Source organism: Danio aesculapii, chromosome 12 (assembly GCF_903798145.1).
Source record: "Danio aesculapii chromosome 12, fDanAes4.1, whole genome shotgun sequence".
In the NCBI taxonomy this organism is placed as follows: Eukaryota; Metazoa; Chordata; class Actinopteri; order Cypriniformes; family Danionidae; genus Danio; species Danio aesculapii.
Genome location: NC_079446.1, coordinates 23855774 through 23873641, shown reverse-complemented (window position 1 = coordinate 23873641; position 17868 = coordinate 23855774). Strand labels below are relative to the sequence as shown.

Below are 17868 nucleotides of genomic sequence, written 5' to 3'. Positions count from 1 at the left end.
CTCATACACTCTCATTCGCATACATACACTATGGACAATTTAGCCTATCCAATTCACTTATAGCGCATGTCTTTGGACTTGTGGGGGAAACCGGAGCACCCGGAGGAAACCCGCGCGAACACGGGGAAACATACAAACAAACTCCACACAGAAATGCCAACTGACCAAGCTGAGGCTCGAACAAGCGACCTTCTTACTGTGAGGCAAATCTGCTACCCACTGCGCCACCGTGCAGCCTAATTAGGTGAGTCATTGTATAGAATTGTTTGTTCTGTAGACAATTGAAAAATATATACATATTTCTTAAGGGAGCTAATAATACTTACTTCCAGGGTTGTTTATATCAAACTTGATGTTTAGTCACACCATGTTGGTGTTTTGCAACGTCAAATTTTTTTAAAAGGTGGTTCGTTAGCCCAACGCTCAACCCCCAACCTGGAGGACCAGGACATACACACATACAACACGGACAATTTACCTTACCCAATTCACCTACAGCAGTTGTGGTGAATTGTGGGGGAAACAGGAGCACCTGGAAGAAACCCATGCAAACACGGGGAGCAAATGCAAACTCCACACAGAAATGCCAACTGACCCAGCCAGGGCTCAAACCAGTCACCTTCTTGCTGTGAGGTGACAGTGCTACCCACTGCATCACTGTGCCGCACGAGCTAATAATATTGACCTTAAAAGGGTTTTAAATTTTTATTTAAAAACTACTTTTATTCAAGCCAAATTAAAATAAAAAATATATATTATTGGAAATACTTCAAAATTGTCTCGCTCCATTAAATATCACTTGAGAAATATTGGAAAAGGAATAAACATTTTACAGAAGGGCTACAAATTGATTTTTCCCCCCTCATTTTTTTTGTTTTTTTGATGATCTTCAGGTAAAAAGACCTTTTTGCCATGGAATTAACTAAATAAACGTAGCTGTTGCTTTTTTCTTACAGTTCCAACAGTTTATCGTTTCTCAAAAGTGTGGTTAACCTTTCACATTTTTTATATTTTTCTTATTGAGTTGCAAAAAGACATACCGCTGTTATATTTAATGTTTGTTATTATACAGTCTGTTAAAATTCTTGATTCTGATTGGCTTGAAGGTGTGCAATAAAATCATTAATGCACAGGGAGTTCCAGTCAGTTTTGATCACGGTTCAAAATAAATGCGTTTTCTCTTAAAGCATTAATCTATAATCACTATACTGTCCCATTCAATTTTAATTCATTCATTTTAACACACTAAAACAATTCATTCTAAAGAAACACTAAAAAAATCTTGCTGTCTAAATTATTTTTAGTTGAAACAAACTTTCCTAGTCAAAAAGGACTCAACTTATATCAAACTGACTAAACATATCCTCTCCAATCACTGAAAATCTCCACAATATATAACCTTTCACTTGGAGACAGATAGGTTTTACATATTTGCGCGTGGTGATATCTGCTGACCTTGAGGATCTGTTAAATAAAAAAATAAATGATGATTTAGATATATTGGTCTTTATTGCCCATATCTCTCCTGGGAAGATTAATTGTGGTCAAAAGGAATGTATTGCCATATTATAGTAATTTATTTCAGTCTCTAACCTGCTACTTACATAAATCCTTTTTCAAATCTTGAAATAAGCAAATTAGCACTTTTATTTGGAATAACCAAGGATTGCAAGGATTTTTCTTTTATTAAAGAAAATGAAGGTTTAGAACTCCCAGATATTGAATTATACTATTGGGCAGCACAAACAAAAAATATTATAAGCTGGGTACACCCTCAAGAAAATGCACAATAGACTGATATTGAGAAGCTGCCCATTTATCCAGTATCATTAGCATTATTACCCTACATTAATAACATAAAGCAGGTAAATAACTGTGTTAAGACATTTGTTATTTATAATGTTCTAAAAACCTGGCAAGAAATGAAAAGATTTTGTAGCTTGCATTCAAAAATTTCTATCGTCAACTCTGTCTTATAATCCAGATTTACCATCCCCTATTGGAAGAACAGTATTCATTAAGTGGAAAGAGCAAGGCATTGTCTCTTTTAAGCATGTTTTTAAAGAGGGCACACTTAAATCTTTTTCTGAATTAAAAAAATGAATTTGATATTGACAATAAAGATTTTTACATGTACCACAGCTTAGACACCTGATAAATGATTTACTTGCAAGGGGCCATATTTCACTGGAATTATCTAAATTAGAAAACACTCCAGAGAATACTTCAGTGTTGAAGGGAAAGATATCTGAGATGTATGCAATCTTAACAGACCAAGCTGATTCTACTTTAATCTCACTAAAAAAGTAAGGGAAAAAGACCTGGGTTGTAATTCTGATGATGATCAGTGGGATGTTGTATACAAATGTGTATCTTTTTCATTTTCTAGTAACAAAATAACTGAACAAAATTATAAATTTATACAAAGAATATATTTGACCCCAGTTCGCCTCAGTAGGATATATCCCAGTGCATCGCCTTTATGTAAACGATGTAAGAAGCTTAAGGGCACTTTTATGCATATTTTTTGGAATTGTAAAAAATGTAATGAGTTTTGGAATTCTGTACATACAGTTTTTTTTTTGATGGTCCTGGGAAAGAAATATCAAAAGACCCCTTTAATATATCTTTTTGGGGTGGACTTGAATGAGGTATCAGGCCTTTTTTTACCAAAAGGATAGGTCTAATTTCTTATGTATCTAGGAAATGTATTCTGTTAAACTAGAAACAGGAACTCCCTCCAACATTTGAATTATTTAAAAATATCATAAATGACACGCTGCATTTGAAATATTTAACATATAGCTTAAAAAACAAAACACACATATTTTTAAAAACCTGGAATATTTTTATGGACCCTTTGTGAACCCTTTAACCTGTGCCTGCATAATACCCATTGTTATCACACTGACCATTCACAAGCTGTTATGTGACTCCTGTTTTAGTCTAGTAACATAAACTGGATTTGTTGATGTATATGTTTTTATATTTGTATACTCTGATGCTACTTAATGCTGAATATTCTTTTTGTCAATTGTGCTGTTTGTTTTATTGTAAAATGATACATAAATAATTTAAAAAACTGACTAAACATATTAAGTTAAACTTTGTATAATTAAAAAAACTTGAAACCTGATTAACTTTTTTAAAATACATAAAAGCAACATAAAATATTTGTTGTCTTGACCTTTTGTCACTACATTTCTTACAGTACAGTACTCTTAAAAATGAAAAATAAGAACAAACCCCTCAGTGCTGGGTTAAACATTGGGTTAAACCTCTAAATAACCTATCCATTGGCTTTGCCCATATTTTACCTAACTGTTGAAACAACTCATCATTGTCAAAATACATATTTAAAGAAACTCATTAAATATTATTGTTCCCCTCTCACTCTTTTCAAAATATTCTTCTACATTTTTTCCAGAGCAATACCATCTAAACAATGCTGGTTTCTCTTTCGGTGCACCAGCTGGACTCTCTCATCCTCAAAGCAACCTCAGCATACCAGGCCTGGCGCTCAACAAATACAACTCTCTGAAAGCAGTTGGTAAGGGCACTGACATGCTACTATGCACAAGACCAAAAAAAAATTCATTCACAGATGTTGAATTATTTCATGCTCTGCCGGACAGCCTAAACAACAGTCCCTAAATGTGACTGACAGAATCAGGGGAGCCCTCTGGTCTGAGAGGACACAGTCGGGACACCACAAGGTTACTCTGTGTCACCTCTGCTACTCAATTTAACATCCCACTGCCGCTGGCTACACAGTTGGGACTGAAAACATTCAACTGTTTGGTCAGATTTACACACAGAATCAACACAGCACAAAAGGTGTTAGTCATCTGCTGCAACACTGGATTTTTACTTTCAACAGAACTTTATAATGGAAAAGGAAAGTGCATGAAGTGTTTATGTTATGTCAGGTCAAATTTCTTACATTCTTGCTTCCGTTATCTTCATTCACACTGATGCTTTCTATCAACATCATTCTAGATGCAGAATACTTATCTTTGGAAGGCAATCAGTAGTGACCTTCACACACAAAATTATATTGCAATAAATCTACCATCTATCTTTTCTTGTAAATGTACCACATCTGCAATTCATTCATGCATTTACATTCAATTATTTGTCACATGCTTTTATCCAGAGTGACTTACAAATGCCCTCATACTTCCAAAGAAGCAATCAAAGCAACAAAAGAACAACAATATGTAAATAAGAGTATAAAGGAAGGAAGAACAGAAAATGTTTTTGTTAGAGGCTCAGATTTAGGGTTTTTTAAAGAAAAAAATTAATTGAAAAGAGATTGTTGGGTTAAAAGATCAAAGTAATTTTTATATAAATGAAAAGTAGACAGAATAGAACAGATACAGAGTGTTAGCATCATAAAGTCAAAGCAAGTTTTTCTTTTCATAAAATAAATAAAGTAGAAAACAGAATAGTTAGAAACAGAAGGTCATTTTGAAAAAGAAGATGAATCTTTAGCTGATTATTGAAAAAGACTAAAGACTCAGAGCACAACTCAAACAAGCAATACAAGCAATCAAAATCAACTCAATTCTGTTAAAACTGCACTTCAAAGGGTTAGTTCATCCAAAATGAAAATTACCTCATTAGGTCTCATCCTCATGTGGTTTTAAACCTTTCTGAGTTTCTTTCTTCTGTTGAACACAAAAGAAGATATTTTGAAGAATGCTGCAGGTTGCAAAAAAATTACTAGGAACGTCAATGTTTTTATGTGTTCAAATAGGTTTTGAACAAGTTAATGGTGCGTAAAGGATGCTAGAATTTCCATTTTGGGGTGAACTAACTCTTTAAATACAATAACAGTAAATCTTTTGACTTTGAAACATTACTAAGTTAATATGTTCTGGCTAATTTTGATTGTATATTTTTTATTTGTTTTTCAAAAGTTAACAATACAGAACATCAAAACTAAACAACAAACAAACTAAAGTAAAACACACATAGTGTATAAAATAAATAAATAAGTAAATTAAAAACAAATAAATAAAAAGTGAGGAGATACAGTATAAACCAGTGGAAAAAACTATTTTGTCAAATCAAATCATGTGGTACTGTTTTAATATAATTCAAAAATGGACTCCAAATCTTTTTAAATAATTCACCCTTTCCTCTCAAAGAGTATGTGATCTTCTCTAATGGTATACAGTTGCAGACTTCTGAGATCCACAGTCCAATCGGTACATCACTGTCTGTTTTCCATTTCAAAGCAATGCATTTTTTAGCTATTGTCAGCAACATTTCAGTAAGTTTAATAGCATAATTATGCTGGAGATTAGAATTTGTATAATTGCCCAATAAACATATCTCTGGATCCAATGGAAAATCAATTCCATGAATCTGTGATATGATATTGCACACTTGTACCCACAACACTTTCACTTTAGGGCACAGCCATGTAGAATGCAAAAATGTACCTTCTTCTATACCACATCTGAAGCAGAGGGGAGAAATACTGTTTTTAAATTTGTGTAATCTGGATGGAGTATAATAAAGCTGGTGTAAGAAATTAAACTGGATTAGTCTAAATCTGGAGTTCAAAGTTGAGGTAACCCCATCTCTACATAGCTGACTCCACAGGTCATTTTCTAGTGTTATTCCCAAATCCTGTTCCCATCTAGTTTTGGACTTATCAGAGTCAGTCAAAGAATGTCTTATGATCAAAGCATCATATGTTCTTGAAATTGTTTTATGTAACGGTTTATCAGAGAAAACAAGTTCCTCCATAGTAGTTAAATTGGGTATCTTTGGATAATTTTTTAATTTGACCCTTAAACAATCCCTCAGTTGCAAATAACTAAAAAATTCTTTATTGCTCATGTTATATTTATTTTTTAATTGTTCAAATGACATTAAAACACCATCATCAAAACAATGCTCTAAATGAGTAATTCCCTTATCTGCCCAAATTTTAAAATTTTTGTTTTTATAGCACATTGAAAGCAACCTGTTCCCCCATAAAGGTGTTTTGGGAGAGAGAGACGTGTCTTGTCCCAACATCAACTGAAGTTTGTACCAGGTCTGAACTGAATGGATAATCATAGGATTATTGGTTCTAGTTTTTATCAATTTTTCATCCCATGTATATAGTATATTAGTGGGACAGTCCTCTTTCATCTCAAATGTCTCCATAATAAGCCATGCCGGGTAAGGGGTTTCTGCGAACATCTGTGCCAGAAACCTGGATTGGGCTGCCCAATAATACATCTTAAAATTGGGGAGTCTCAATCCCCCTTTGCTGTAGTCTAAAGCCAGTTTGTCAAGGCCAACCCTTGGGGTTTTTCGATGCCAAATAAATGATCTTATTAATGCGTTAAGAGAAGTGAAGAAGGACTTAGGTATTGATATTGGAAGAGAATGAAATACATATAAGAATTTGGGCAAAACATTCATTTTAACTGCATTAATTCTACCAAATAATGTGAGTGGTAAATCCATCCAATTTGTTAAGTCTCTGCCAGTTTTTTCTAAAAGATTAGCCAAATTAAATTTGTAGAGATTTTTTAGGTTGCCATCTACATGTATACCTAAGTATTTAATGCCAGCAGGTGAACATTTAAAAGAAAATGTATTTAGTGAAGTATAATCAAAACCTGATAATGGCAAAATTTCACTTTTATCGATGTTAACTTTATATCCAGAAAAAGTACTATATGACTGTAACACATTCTGTAAATTAGATAGAGAGTCTACAGGGTCAGTAAGAAACAAAAGAATGTCATCGGCAAACAGAGATATTTTTTGTATTTCAGGGCCAGTTTTAAAGCCTTTTATGTTAGGATTACATCTAATAGCCTCAGCTAGAGGTTCGATCGCGAGGGCAAAGAGAGCTGGGCTGATGGGGCAACCTTGTCTACATCCTCTATACAAAGGTATCGAAGAAGAAATAATTCCATTTGTAATAATTTTAGCTTTAGGGGATTTATAAAGTGATTGAATTAGCTCTATGTATACAGTTCCAAATCCAAATTTTTTTAGTACTTCAAATAAGTATGACCACTCAACTCGGTCGAAAGCCTTTTCAGCATCGAGAGAAACGGCTATCCCTGGTATATGTTTTTCTTTAGCAGTGTGAATAATGTTAAAAAATCTCCTCAGATTATTTGCGCCTAATCTCCCAATTACAAAGCCGGTTTGATCTGGATTAATCAATTGAGGAAGTCGAGTTTCTAATCTTTTAGCAACCATTTTAGTGACTAATTTATAATCTACATTGAGGAGTGAAATTGGCCTGTAGGAGGCACAGTTCTTTGGATCCTTACCTTTTTTGAGTATTACTGAAATTGTAGCATTTGAAAAAGAATCTGGGAAACTTTTTTCCACCCTAGCCTGATCAAGAACATCCATTAAATATGGCACAAGCAAATCTTGAAACTCTTTATAGAATTCTGATGGAAAACCATCTTCACCTGGTGATTTATTATTAGACAACAGATTAATAGCTTCAATCAGTTCAGAAGTAGAAAAAGGTTGATCCAGACTAGATCTGTCTTCCTCTGAGAGATATGGTAGATGGACTGAGGAGAGGAAAGCTTCCATTTCTGACTGATCTATACATGATTGAGAGGTATATAATTCTGTGTAATATTGCTTAAATACATCATTAATTTCTACCGGGTTGTATGTTTCCTTGTTACCAGTACTAATAACATTTATTGTTCGTTTCTGTTCCTCTCGTTTTAATTGCCAGGCCAAGACTTTCTGAGCTTTCTCACCGAGTTCGTAATAACGTTGATTAGAGTAAATAATAGCTTTCTCTGCTTGGTAGGTGTTCAATTTATTGTATTCAATCTTTTTGTTTAGTAATTCTTTATAAATATCCTTTGTTTGCGATTTGTGGTACAATTTTTCAAGTGCTAGGATTTCAACTTCTAAAGTACTTAATTTAGAATTTTTTCTTTTTAACAGCCCCTTAGTATAGGAAATTATTTGACCTCTAAGATAAGCTTTTAGAGTGTCCCATAATATAAAACTATTGGAACATGAGGGTTTATTTGTTGAAGTAAAAATATCAATTTGTTCCCTTATAAATTTATGAAATTCAGGTTGTTTAAGAAGAGTAGGGTTTAGTCTCCACCTGTAATTTCCTTTTATTTTCTCTGGAATGGAAAGTGACATTACAAGGGGAGAATGATCACTCAGTAATCGAGGTAGATATTCAACATCTAGCACCCTGTATAGAAGTTGAGAGGGCAACAAGAGATAATCTATACGAGTGTGTGTATTATGGGGATGCGAATAAAAAGAATAATCCCTTTCTTGTGGGTGTTCTTTCCTCCATACATCCACTAAATTCAAATCTTTCATAAATGTATTAGTAGATTTAGCTGCTTTAGAGAGGGGCACTGGTTTAGTTGAGGATCTATCTAGTATATTGTCTAGAACAAAGTTAAAATCTCCACCTACCAGAAGTGTGCCTGATGATTGAGCAATTTGGAGAAAAATATTTTGCATAAACAAGTGGTCATCAATATTTGGAGCATAAATATTCAACATCGTCCACTGTTCAGAATACATATGTCCCTGTATCATTACATATCTTCCTGAGGGGTCAAGGATTGACTTTGTAACCGTAAATGGTATATTCTTATTTATTAATATAGCAGTCCCTCTTGATTTAGAATTAAATGATGATGCAAATACCTGGCCTACCCATTCCCTTTTTAATTTCTTATGCTCAGTCTCTGTCAAATGCGTTTCCTGCAAAAAAACTATCTCTGCCCCCAACTTCTTAAGATATGTATAAACTCTTTTCCTTTTAACTGGACTATGTAGACCCTTCACATTAAATGTAATTAATTTCAATGGTTTTAACATCTGTATTCAATAAAAAAACATTTTAAAACCATATTGAACTCCATCCAAATTGAGCCAGACTCTCCACAGATTTGAAATGTTGAAGTACCTCCAAAAGAAAAGTGAGAAAAAAAATAAAGAGGAAAAAAAAAAGGGAAAAAGAAAAAAAAAGCAAGTATAAAACCTTAACATAGCTACTGAACCAAAACTTTACAGCAGCCAAGAGAAAAAACTGTTGAGAAACGATTAGCACGTACTTCACTGTACTTTCCTAAACCAAAATTAAATCCCAACCACGAGCTCACCTTGCACATAAAAAAGCACTGATATGAGCAAAAGTCACTGGTAAAGAATAGTGTCCAAAAGTATTGTCCCGAACATTTAGTGTTGTTGGTCAATGAGAGGGTCAATGCCACTTTTAGTCTATTGTCATGTAAAATCCTGGTACCCTCAAAAAAAAAAAAAAAAACACAATAAGTCCGTCAGAGCCATTGCAACATCGCATTCGTCCCCCGGAGGATAGCAAATACACTGCGAACGTTACTCACTTAAGTTCCGACAAGTACTTTGATGCTTCGTCCGGTGTATTACAGAACCATGTCCCGCCATCATCCGTTTGAATCCGTATACGAGCAGGGTACACAAGGTGACATTTAACATTCTTCCCCTTTAATGCCTTGAGGCCTGGAATCATTTCTCTTCTACGGCTCATCACCTCTGAGGAAAAGTCCGGATAGAATCCGATTCTCTTTCCTTCGATTAGAATTGGAGCTTTGTCCCTGGCAGTGCGTAGGATGCTTTCACGGTCCTGAAATCTCAAAAATCGAATGAGGAATGGTCGTGGGGGTTTTCCCGGAATTCTTGCCGCCGGGACTCTGTGAGCGCGCTCAATGACAAGCGAAGTGCCTACATTTTCAAGTCCCAAAACATTCGGGAGCCAAGTGTTAAAGAATTCAATCGTGTCCCGTCCTTCTGCTTCCTCCCTCAGTCCCACCAAGCGGATATTATTACGTCTGTTGTAGTTTTCCATATATTCTAACTTATTTTTCAAAGCCTCGTTGTCTTTTCTGAGAAGACTGAGGGATCGCTCATTTCCCGCGACTGTGTCTTCCACATCGCTAATTCTTTGCTCAGCTGCAGAGACCCGGCCCTGCATAGAAGACACTGACGCCGTAATGGCATCGAGTGAGCCCTGGATGGAGTTTCTAAGCTCTGACATTTGAGATATCAGCTCCTGCTTAACAGTTCCGATGATTTCACGAAACTCCTTTACTGCAGCGGCGAGTACAGCCGCTGAACTTTCCACCTCAGGGACGTTAGCTTCGGCCCCGTGTGGGGACTTTCTCTCAGTAGTTTCGGCAGTCCCGCGCTCATCTTTCTTAGGCTTTAGTCGACGCTCCATCATTCCACGTTGTTAATCAATGTCAGGTAACAACTTTCCAGTATTTGGACAGAGTTTCAGTGCTTATTTAAAGTAATATCAAACGATTTCTCGGGAGCTCGTTTGGTTATATCCGCTTACCTCAGACGCATCACGTGACTCCCGTTCTGGCTAATTTGATGGTATCTTTTCCGACAATGTTAAGCACAGATTTCTACTGCTGTAAAAACTTCCAGGAATGGAGTAAAGGGCCTTCACACATGAAAATAAATATAACACCTCATCCACACCAGATGCAACCATTGTTTCACTTCACGTACACGCTGTTGTATTTCTAAAGTATGTATTTCAGACACAGCAACATGGCTGCATTTTCATTACCCTTTACATTGACCAAACTGGAATTGAATTGAAAATACGCCAACAGAAATGCCAATATTGGAAGAACTGCCATATATTGTGAAATAGATAAAAGAAGTACATAAGAGTCAAATGCTCATATGTTTACTTGGACATGATGCAGCAGGCACTATTAAAGGTCCTTTTTCATTGCACAACTCAAAAAAGATTGATCTTGTAATGTAATGTGTATTTATATAGCACATTTATTGTATATGGCCATACACCTAAAACACGTCACAATAATGATGGGGTCTTTCCACACTAGCACCAGTGTGCAGCATCCACTTGGATGATGCGACGGCAGCTACAGGACAATGGCACCAGTGCGCTCACCACACCAGCCATAGGTGGAGTGGAGAAACAATAATAGCCAATTCAGTTCTCCCAATTCTCCCAATCATCCCTGACTACCGAATTGGCTATTATTGCTATTACTGTTTGCTATGATCAGTACGGGCCAATGGAGGGAATTTGGCCAGGACACCGGGGTTACACCCCTACTCTTTACGAGAAGTGCCAATTATTAATGACCTCAGAGAGTCAGGACCTCGGTTTAACATCTCATCTGAAATAAACTGGGGTCTCCACTTTACTGGGGCAATAGGACTCACACAGACCTCAGGTTGAGCACTCCCCTGCTGGCTTCTCTAACACCACTTCCAACAGCAACCTAGTTTTTTCCATGTGGTCTCCCATCCAGGTACTGACCAGCCTGTGAAAATACATAAATTTACCTTGTCTTCATGATTTTTGAAATTATTTATTGCGAGAGGAATCAAATATATTAAACATTTAGAAAACATTGCAGAAGTTTTTCGCAAATCTGTAATGTAAAGCACGCTACTGACAGGATAACTCATTCGTTCATTTTCCTTCGGCTTAGTCCCTTATTTATCAGAGGTTGCCAAAACGAAATGAACCGCCATCTATTCCAGCAAATGTCTTACGCAGCGGATGCCCTTCCAGAATCAACCCAGTACTGGGCAACACCCATACACTCTCACATTCATACCTACACTACGGTCAATTTAGTTCATCCAATTCACCTGTACCACATCTTTGGACTGTCGCGGTGAGCTGAGCACCCTGAGGAATCCCCTGTGAACACGGGGAGAACACGCAAACTCCACACAGAAATGCTAACTGGCCCAGTCGGGACTCGTCTCCATAGGATAACTATAAATATGTTTTAAAAAGAGTTTATAGCTAACAATATAAAAGCACAATGTTGAAGGAATCACTTAGATTTTATACCCAGCTGGACAACAATGATAGAAACTTTTAAAGCCAGTCAGAATCTATCCAACTTTAATGATCTTGTGCATTTAAAACCATCTTTTGACCTAACAGACAAATATTTATGGGCTTCAAGTTCTTCAAATTTGATATTAATGTGATGTACTCAAACCATTAATTTTAAACTACAAATGCTAAAGAGAAAATTAGCAGAGCTAAATAAGACTTTTTTTTCCACACATGACCTCTAAATGTGAAACTGGCATTCAATTGACAAAAAATTTACTCTGTGTTTGAATCCTCAAACTCTAGTCACTGTTCTAATTCACTTAAGTTGGTGATTGGTTGAAAAACTGCAAAACAATAAACAGCCCTGCTTGTATTTTGCCAAAGAATGACTCATTTTAAAATGCGAGCCGTGGGCTTAAGAGGTGCTTTTGTTGTCCATTTACTTTCAGGCAGAAGCATTAGCCTGCCCTACATTCTGGGAACACGTTAAGCCAATAGTGTCTAGATCACAATGATTCACTGACATAATGACGCATAGACTATTAGCTACCTTCACATACGATTGTGTCTGTATCTGAATATTACCATACAAAGATCTGATGCCAGGATGGTCTGCAATGAACTCAGCGTAATGATGATGATGATGATGATGATAATGATGATGATGATGCACACTGACAATGCAGCCTTTGGAAGAAACTCAAGGATTTTCAGATGTCATCTACTTGAATCACCTTGTAGCAAAAAGAAAGTAATGACTGAGAAAAGAGGCTTGGCATATAACTTGATGACAATGTTACTTGAAAGAATGCCATCAGACATCAGTTTTATAAATTTGATACTGGAATTGACCTAAAGAATTCTTTTTCATGTGTGTGATTCAGGCTTATAAGCCCATTTACAAAATGTCTCCTGACTTACGCACGTATACTGCACACCTTCTATAACATACTTCAATACAAGAACAAGCAGAACAAGTGCAGCTTGCAGACATTAATGTGGCGAGACAAAGTTAGCAGCTCGCAGGTAAATACCGTGCGAAGAGAGATAACTCGTGTCCGAGACATGACCTTTAAACATTTCAGCCAACATAAAGTCAGTGTTTAATAAAATGGACAAGCTCTCAGTAGACATCTCAACAGGAATATACGCACTGCTGTTTTATGCGCTTCATCAAAACATGACTGAAATTCGATACAAGTAGCTCATGGGTACAGTAGACAGATTTCATATGGTGCACAATATACTGTATGCTATTTAATATAAAATAATGCAAAAACATTTGCTACAATTTATGTAAAAGTGATCATATTTATGTAGATTATGTGCACATTCACTTTAACAGCCTATTGTGACAAAACAACTCAAGTAAACAATTGGTTTACTTGAAATCTGATTTCTCTTAAAGGGATAGTCCACCCAAAAATGATATTGCAATTCTGTAATCGTTTACTCACCCTTTACTTGTTCCAAACCTGTTTGACTTTCTTCTACTGAACTCAAAAGATATTTTGAAGAAAGCTGGAAATCAGTAACCATTGACATCTATAGTATCTGTATTTCTTACTATGGAAGTCAATGGCTTCGGTTTTCAGCTTTCCTCAAAATATTTTATTTTGTGTTCAACAGAAAACAGAAACTCATTAAGGTTTGAGTGAGGGTGAGTACATTTTCATTTTGGGGCAAACTATATCTTCAAATCAGAATAACAGACCTAGATAATGCAGTTTGTATACAATTATGCTACATTTGGCCTTGAGGTTGTGCTCATGTGCACAATCTAGGGCTGCACGATATTGGAAAAAACTGACGATATTAAGCATTTCTGTGATATATACTGCGATATGAATATTATTTTACAATATGACTTAAGTAACTCTTTGGAAACAATTAATAATTTTTACAATGATTGGGACGATTTTGTAGGATTAGCATAAAATCTCCAAAAATATAAAAACTTAAAATTAAAGAACAGATGAAAACAATAGAAAAAAGAATAGAAAGTAAACAGCTCTTTATGGTTTTTGGTGCACTTGAACAATATTGACAGACAGAAATGTTATTATCAAATCTAAAATAACATGGTATAGTCTTCATTTTAGAAACACAATTCATCTTTGTAAAAGTGGTAAACGTTACAATTTCTTGTGCCCAATTTTTTTTTAAAATTGCTTTTAAAATCGCAGGCATTAAAAATCAAGAACACTATTAGATTATTGTTACAATTCACAGCGACTCCACAAATCATATTTACTGAACTGTGATTCCTGGTTAATTATAATCCCAACATGACATTGCAGATATGACTATTGCAGATGCGTACATTGTTATATGAATGTTGAAACTATATAATGTGCAGCCCTAATTCAAACCTTAAAATACGAAAGGATGGCCCTAAAGGCAGATGATAGTGGATAAATTAGCTTTTTTAGTGTGTCTTCTAAACATTTACATTCCATACTTTTTAACTTAGAATTTGTTCACAAAACGTTCACCTCCCACCATAACACTTTCACTTTCAACACTTAGATATTGCTTGACACTAATAGCAGGTTTGGCATGCTGTCCCGGGAGAGAACCCTGAACCCTGAACCCTAATTGAGATAATTGAGCCCAGGGCATAGAAGTCTGTCCGAGATCAGGTAGGTCTCAAGAGCTCCCCCTGGTAAAGAAAGGGAAAAGGAGACGATTGGGTGGAAGGAGGGACTCTAAAAAGAAGAAAAGGTAGTAAGGCAAAATTTGTCTATTTATTGTAAGCTTGAACCAATCTGATTGGATTATTGCTGTTTACAGATGAGAGGCCAGCCGCGATCAATCGTATCACGTACTCCTCTCGAAATTAATTTATAAAACTTCACTTATACACCAGTCAAGGCTTTACTAATTGCTCAGAAAAACACAAATCTAGCTGAAATTCAGTTATAAAATAGTTGAAACATATGTCAACTTTCGTTTGTCTCCATAACATCTGCTGTTTCTTTTCCTCCCTAACAGCTGACACTGCAAACCGGAGCTACTACAAGAGTTATCCACTGATGGATTTCTCCCAGCATCATTCCCCTCCTGTAGCTTTCCAGCCAATTCCAATGCACCCGAAAGACAAGTCCTACCTACACCAGGTCCTCCCTTCCCATGACATCCACTCCCCTCTGTCCATCTCGATCCCAACCAACCATATGGAGAGGACCCGCATCCCTAAAACCATCACCCACCCTCAACTGTCCAGCTCAGCCTTCAAAGCTTGGGATTCTGGGCAAAGACACGTCTACCGGCAGACCTCACATCCAGGGCACCCATCACGACGACAGACCTACAGCAGCAGAAGACAGTACAGCATAGAAACAATACCAGATTTCCTTTCCCAGCCTACGGGCTACGGGGGACAACCACTGTATCAGCACCATCCCAAAATTAAGGCCTACCAGACCAACAGCAAAACAGAAGTCACAGTCTGAGGACCCAGATAACTGTATGCACTAACATTACCATGTTCAGACTGTGTGGTTGTTTTTACTTTCACTGCTAAACCACTTTTGTCTAAGTTTCTTGTTTTTTTTTCGGTGTCCCACTTTTCTGGGTTCATCTAAGGCCTTTGTGACGCTGACAACAATGAGGTGAGCTTTTAGACCGGAACGCAGGAATGGCACCCGAGGCCACATTAACTCAAATGGGACAACACCATCAACACGTCAGCCTAAATCTAATTATCCTGGCCATCTTTATGTAAACACAACCTCAGGATCAATTATGTGAAGTACGAAGAGGCAAAATGCAACACCTAGACATCTAGTCTCGCACTAGGATTCAAGCTTTGCTAAGAGTGCTGAGGTTTTTAGGGTGAAAACAAATTTCACGGTCTTCCACTTTGGTTTGGGCAGTCTCATTTTAAGAAAGTCCCCATTAAATAACTCATTAGTTTTAAGGGAATGAGGAGAAACTACATGGCATAATAATCCGGTAAGGGTTACAATTACCTTTGTGCAACCATGAGCCAGCGATAATGAGGCAAACTTGACAAATCTGATAAAACACCATGTGATGTGACTAAAAAGACATTCCTATATGCTATAAACTGTATAGATGTGTTTCTTTTTACATTTGTTTTGGGACAAAAAATGACAGGAAGCAAAGTGGGACAGGATTGGGGAAAAAACACAAACTGGGACTCACTGGAAGTCACCTAAAGCACAACTGCACTACATGTCATAAATTGCTGCCCACGTGGCTTTCAGATCCTTCCTCGATGTACTTCTGTGAAAATATAAGTGAAAAAAGTCTTGCTTTTCAGTTTTATTGGTTCTCCATTTAAATCACAGGACATCAAACATACAACTTTAATTTAAAACTCTTGTTTGCTAAAGAGTCTGATCACCTCTGTTTGTCAAGACTAAGTGTGTGGAGTCCTAGCAGTCAAGCTCAACAAATTGTTGAACAAGGCTGATTTCCTCAAGAAACGACGGCAGCAGCTTTGTGCAATAATTTGGACCTTGGAAGTGGGAATGAGGCACATAATTCTTGTAAAACAACCTATGCAATGGCAAAAATATCAGCTCTAGCAAATTAATCATCCTTGACGTCAAGATCTCACAAGGTCTCTCATTGCATTGTTTACCTTTTACTTATCTGTTTTTCCTTTTACTTGGATCAATGGTTTCCAGACATGTTATGTATTCAAATAGATGCACAAGATCAAACTTCAAAACTGAAGTCTAATGGGGAAAAGTCTTGCACTTCTGTTTTCCAAGTTAATCAAACCATCTGCTGTAGGATCAGGAGATTCAGGTACAAACGGTAGCAGGATTGGGAAATCTAAAATACTTTGAAGGGGAAATCATGGTTACACCACTTCACACACATACAGTATATACTGTTACTTGTTTATCTAACTGTTGCATAAAAGCAATATCACACTTACATTCGTGCTGTGACATTGAATATCAGCACAGTTGTGAGGCCTTGTGCTTACAGTCAGACTAACAGCACACTTGCTAGTGTGATATTTCTTAAATGTTCGTAGTATTAAAAATGTGCATAAAAATGTGCTTCCTAATTTGTTCCTGTACTGCGGTGTGCTTTGCTTTAATTCAACCCTGATATTCCTATGAACTTGACAACTTTCTGTTTTATTATATTTATATTACGCATATGAATTATAATTCTGTGTTCATGTACATAAATTGTATTATTTATGAATTAGTTAAGAGTATATAATGATTTAATAATTACACAGAGACTGTGTTCAGAATTGTTTTAAAGATGTCTTAAATACGAGTGTTTGTACTTTGGTAATGCCTGCAGTATTGTGTAAAAACAGTGATATTAATAAACTAGTTGTATAAGGGCTTTCGGTAACTGGAAGAACTGGATATTAACGATACTGAAATTTATTTTGAGGCTAAAAATATATTTTATATTAACATTTTGACTAAATAAAAGATAACAAACAACAAAAAGAACAACTTAATATTGTAAAACAACATAACTTAAATGTTAGATTAAATCGACGTTAAACGAGTTTTCACCATGTGGATTTGTACCTCAAATGTCACTTTTCAAAATAAAAGTTCTCAAACGTCGAAATGCTGTGTATTTTGGTTTTATATGTAGGTAAATTTTTACGAACTACTTTACTTACCAGGCAGCTGGGTGATTAAAGAAGCATGTCATATTACTGTCCACGCAAAGAACAGCTTATATTTAAAGCGCTGGTCAATTATCTAGGCTTAAGAGCTCTACCGCCCTCTGTTGGTGACCAATAATAGACACAGCAGAGAGATATTACCACCTTATATTTTGTATTATATTATCATGCACGTGTTATTAATTACAATACGCTCAATAGCATAGAGTAGAGAGTATTTGGACTCACACTAGAGATTTACAGCAGTCAAAGAAAAAATCAAAAGGTCAAAGAGCCCAAATAAAGTAAATAAAGTTCTCCACAAAGATGACATCTAACAAAACAAGTGTTCCAATAAATCGCACAAAGGACTTTTGCAGACATCTGACAG

General features: G+C 36.1%; 1 protein-coding gene across 1 annotated transcript in view; it reads left to right on the top strand.

The window, feature by feature from the left end:
• Positions 1 to 17012, top strand: part of shisa8b (shisa family member 8b) — a 52158-nt gene extending 35146 nt beyond the window's left edge. The window contains exons 3-4 of the mRNA XM_056470023.1: positions 3428 to 3550; positions 14852 to 17012. Coding sequence (XP_056325998.1) covers positions 3428 to 3550; positions 14852 to 15312 — 584 coding nt within the window. The 3' untranslated portion in view covers positions 15313 to 17012. The remainder of the gene's footprint in view (positions 1 to 3427; positions 3551 to 14851) is intronic.
• Positions 17013 to 17868: the final 856 nt, after the last annotated feature.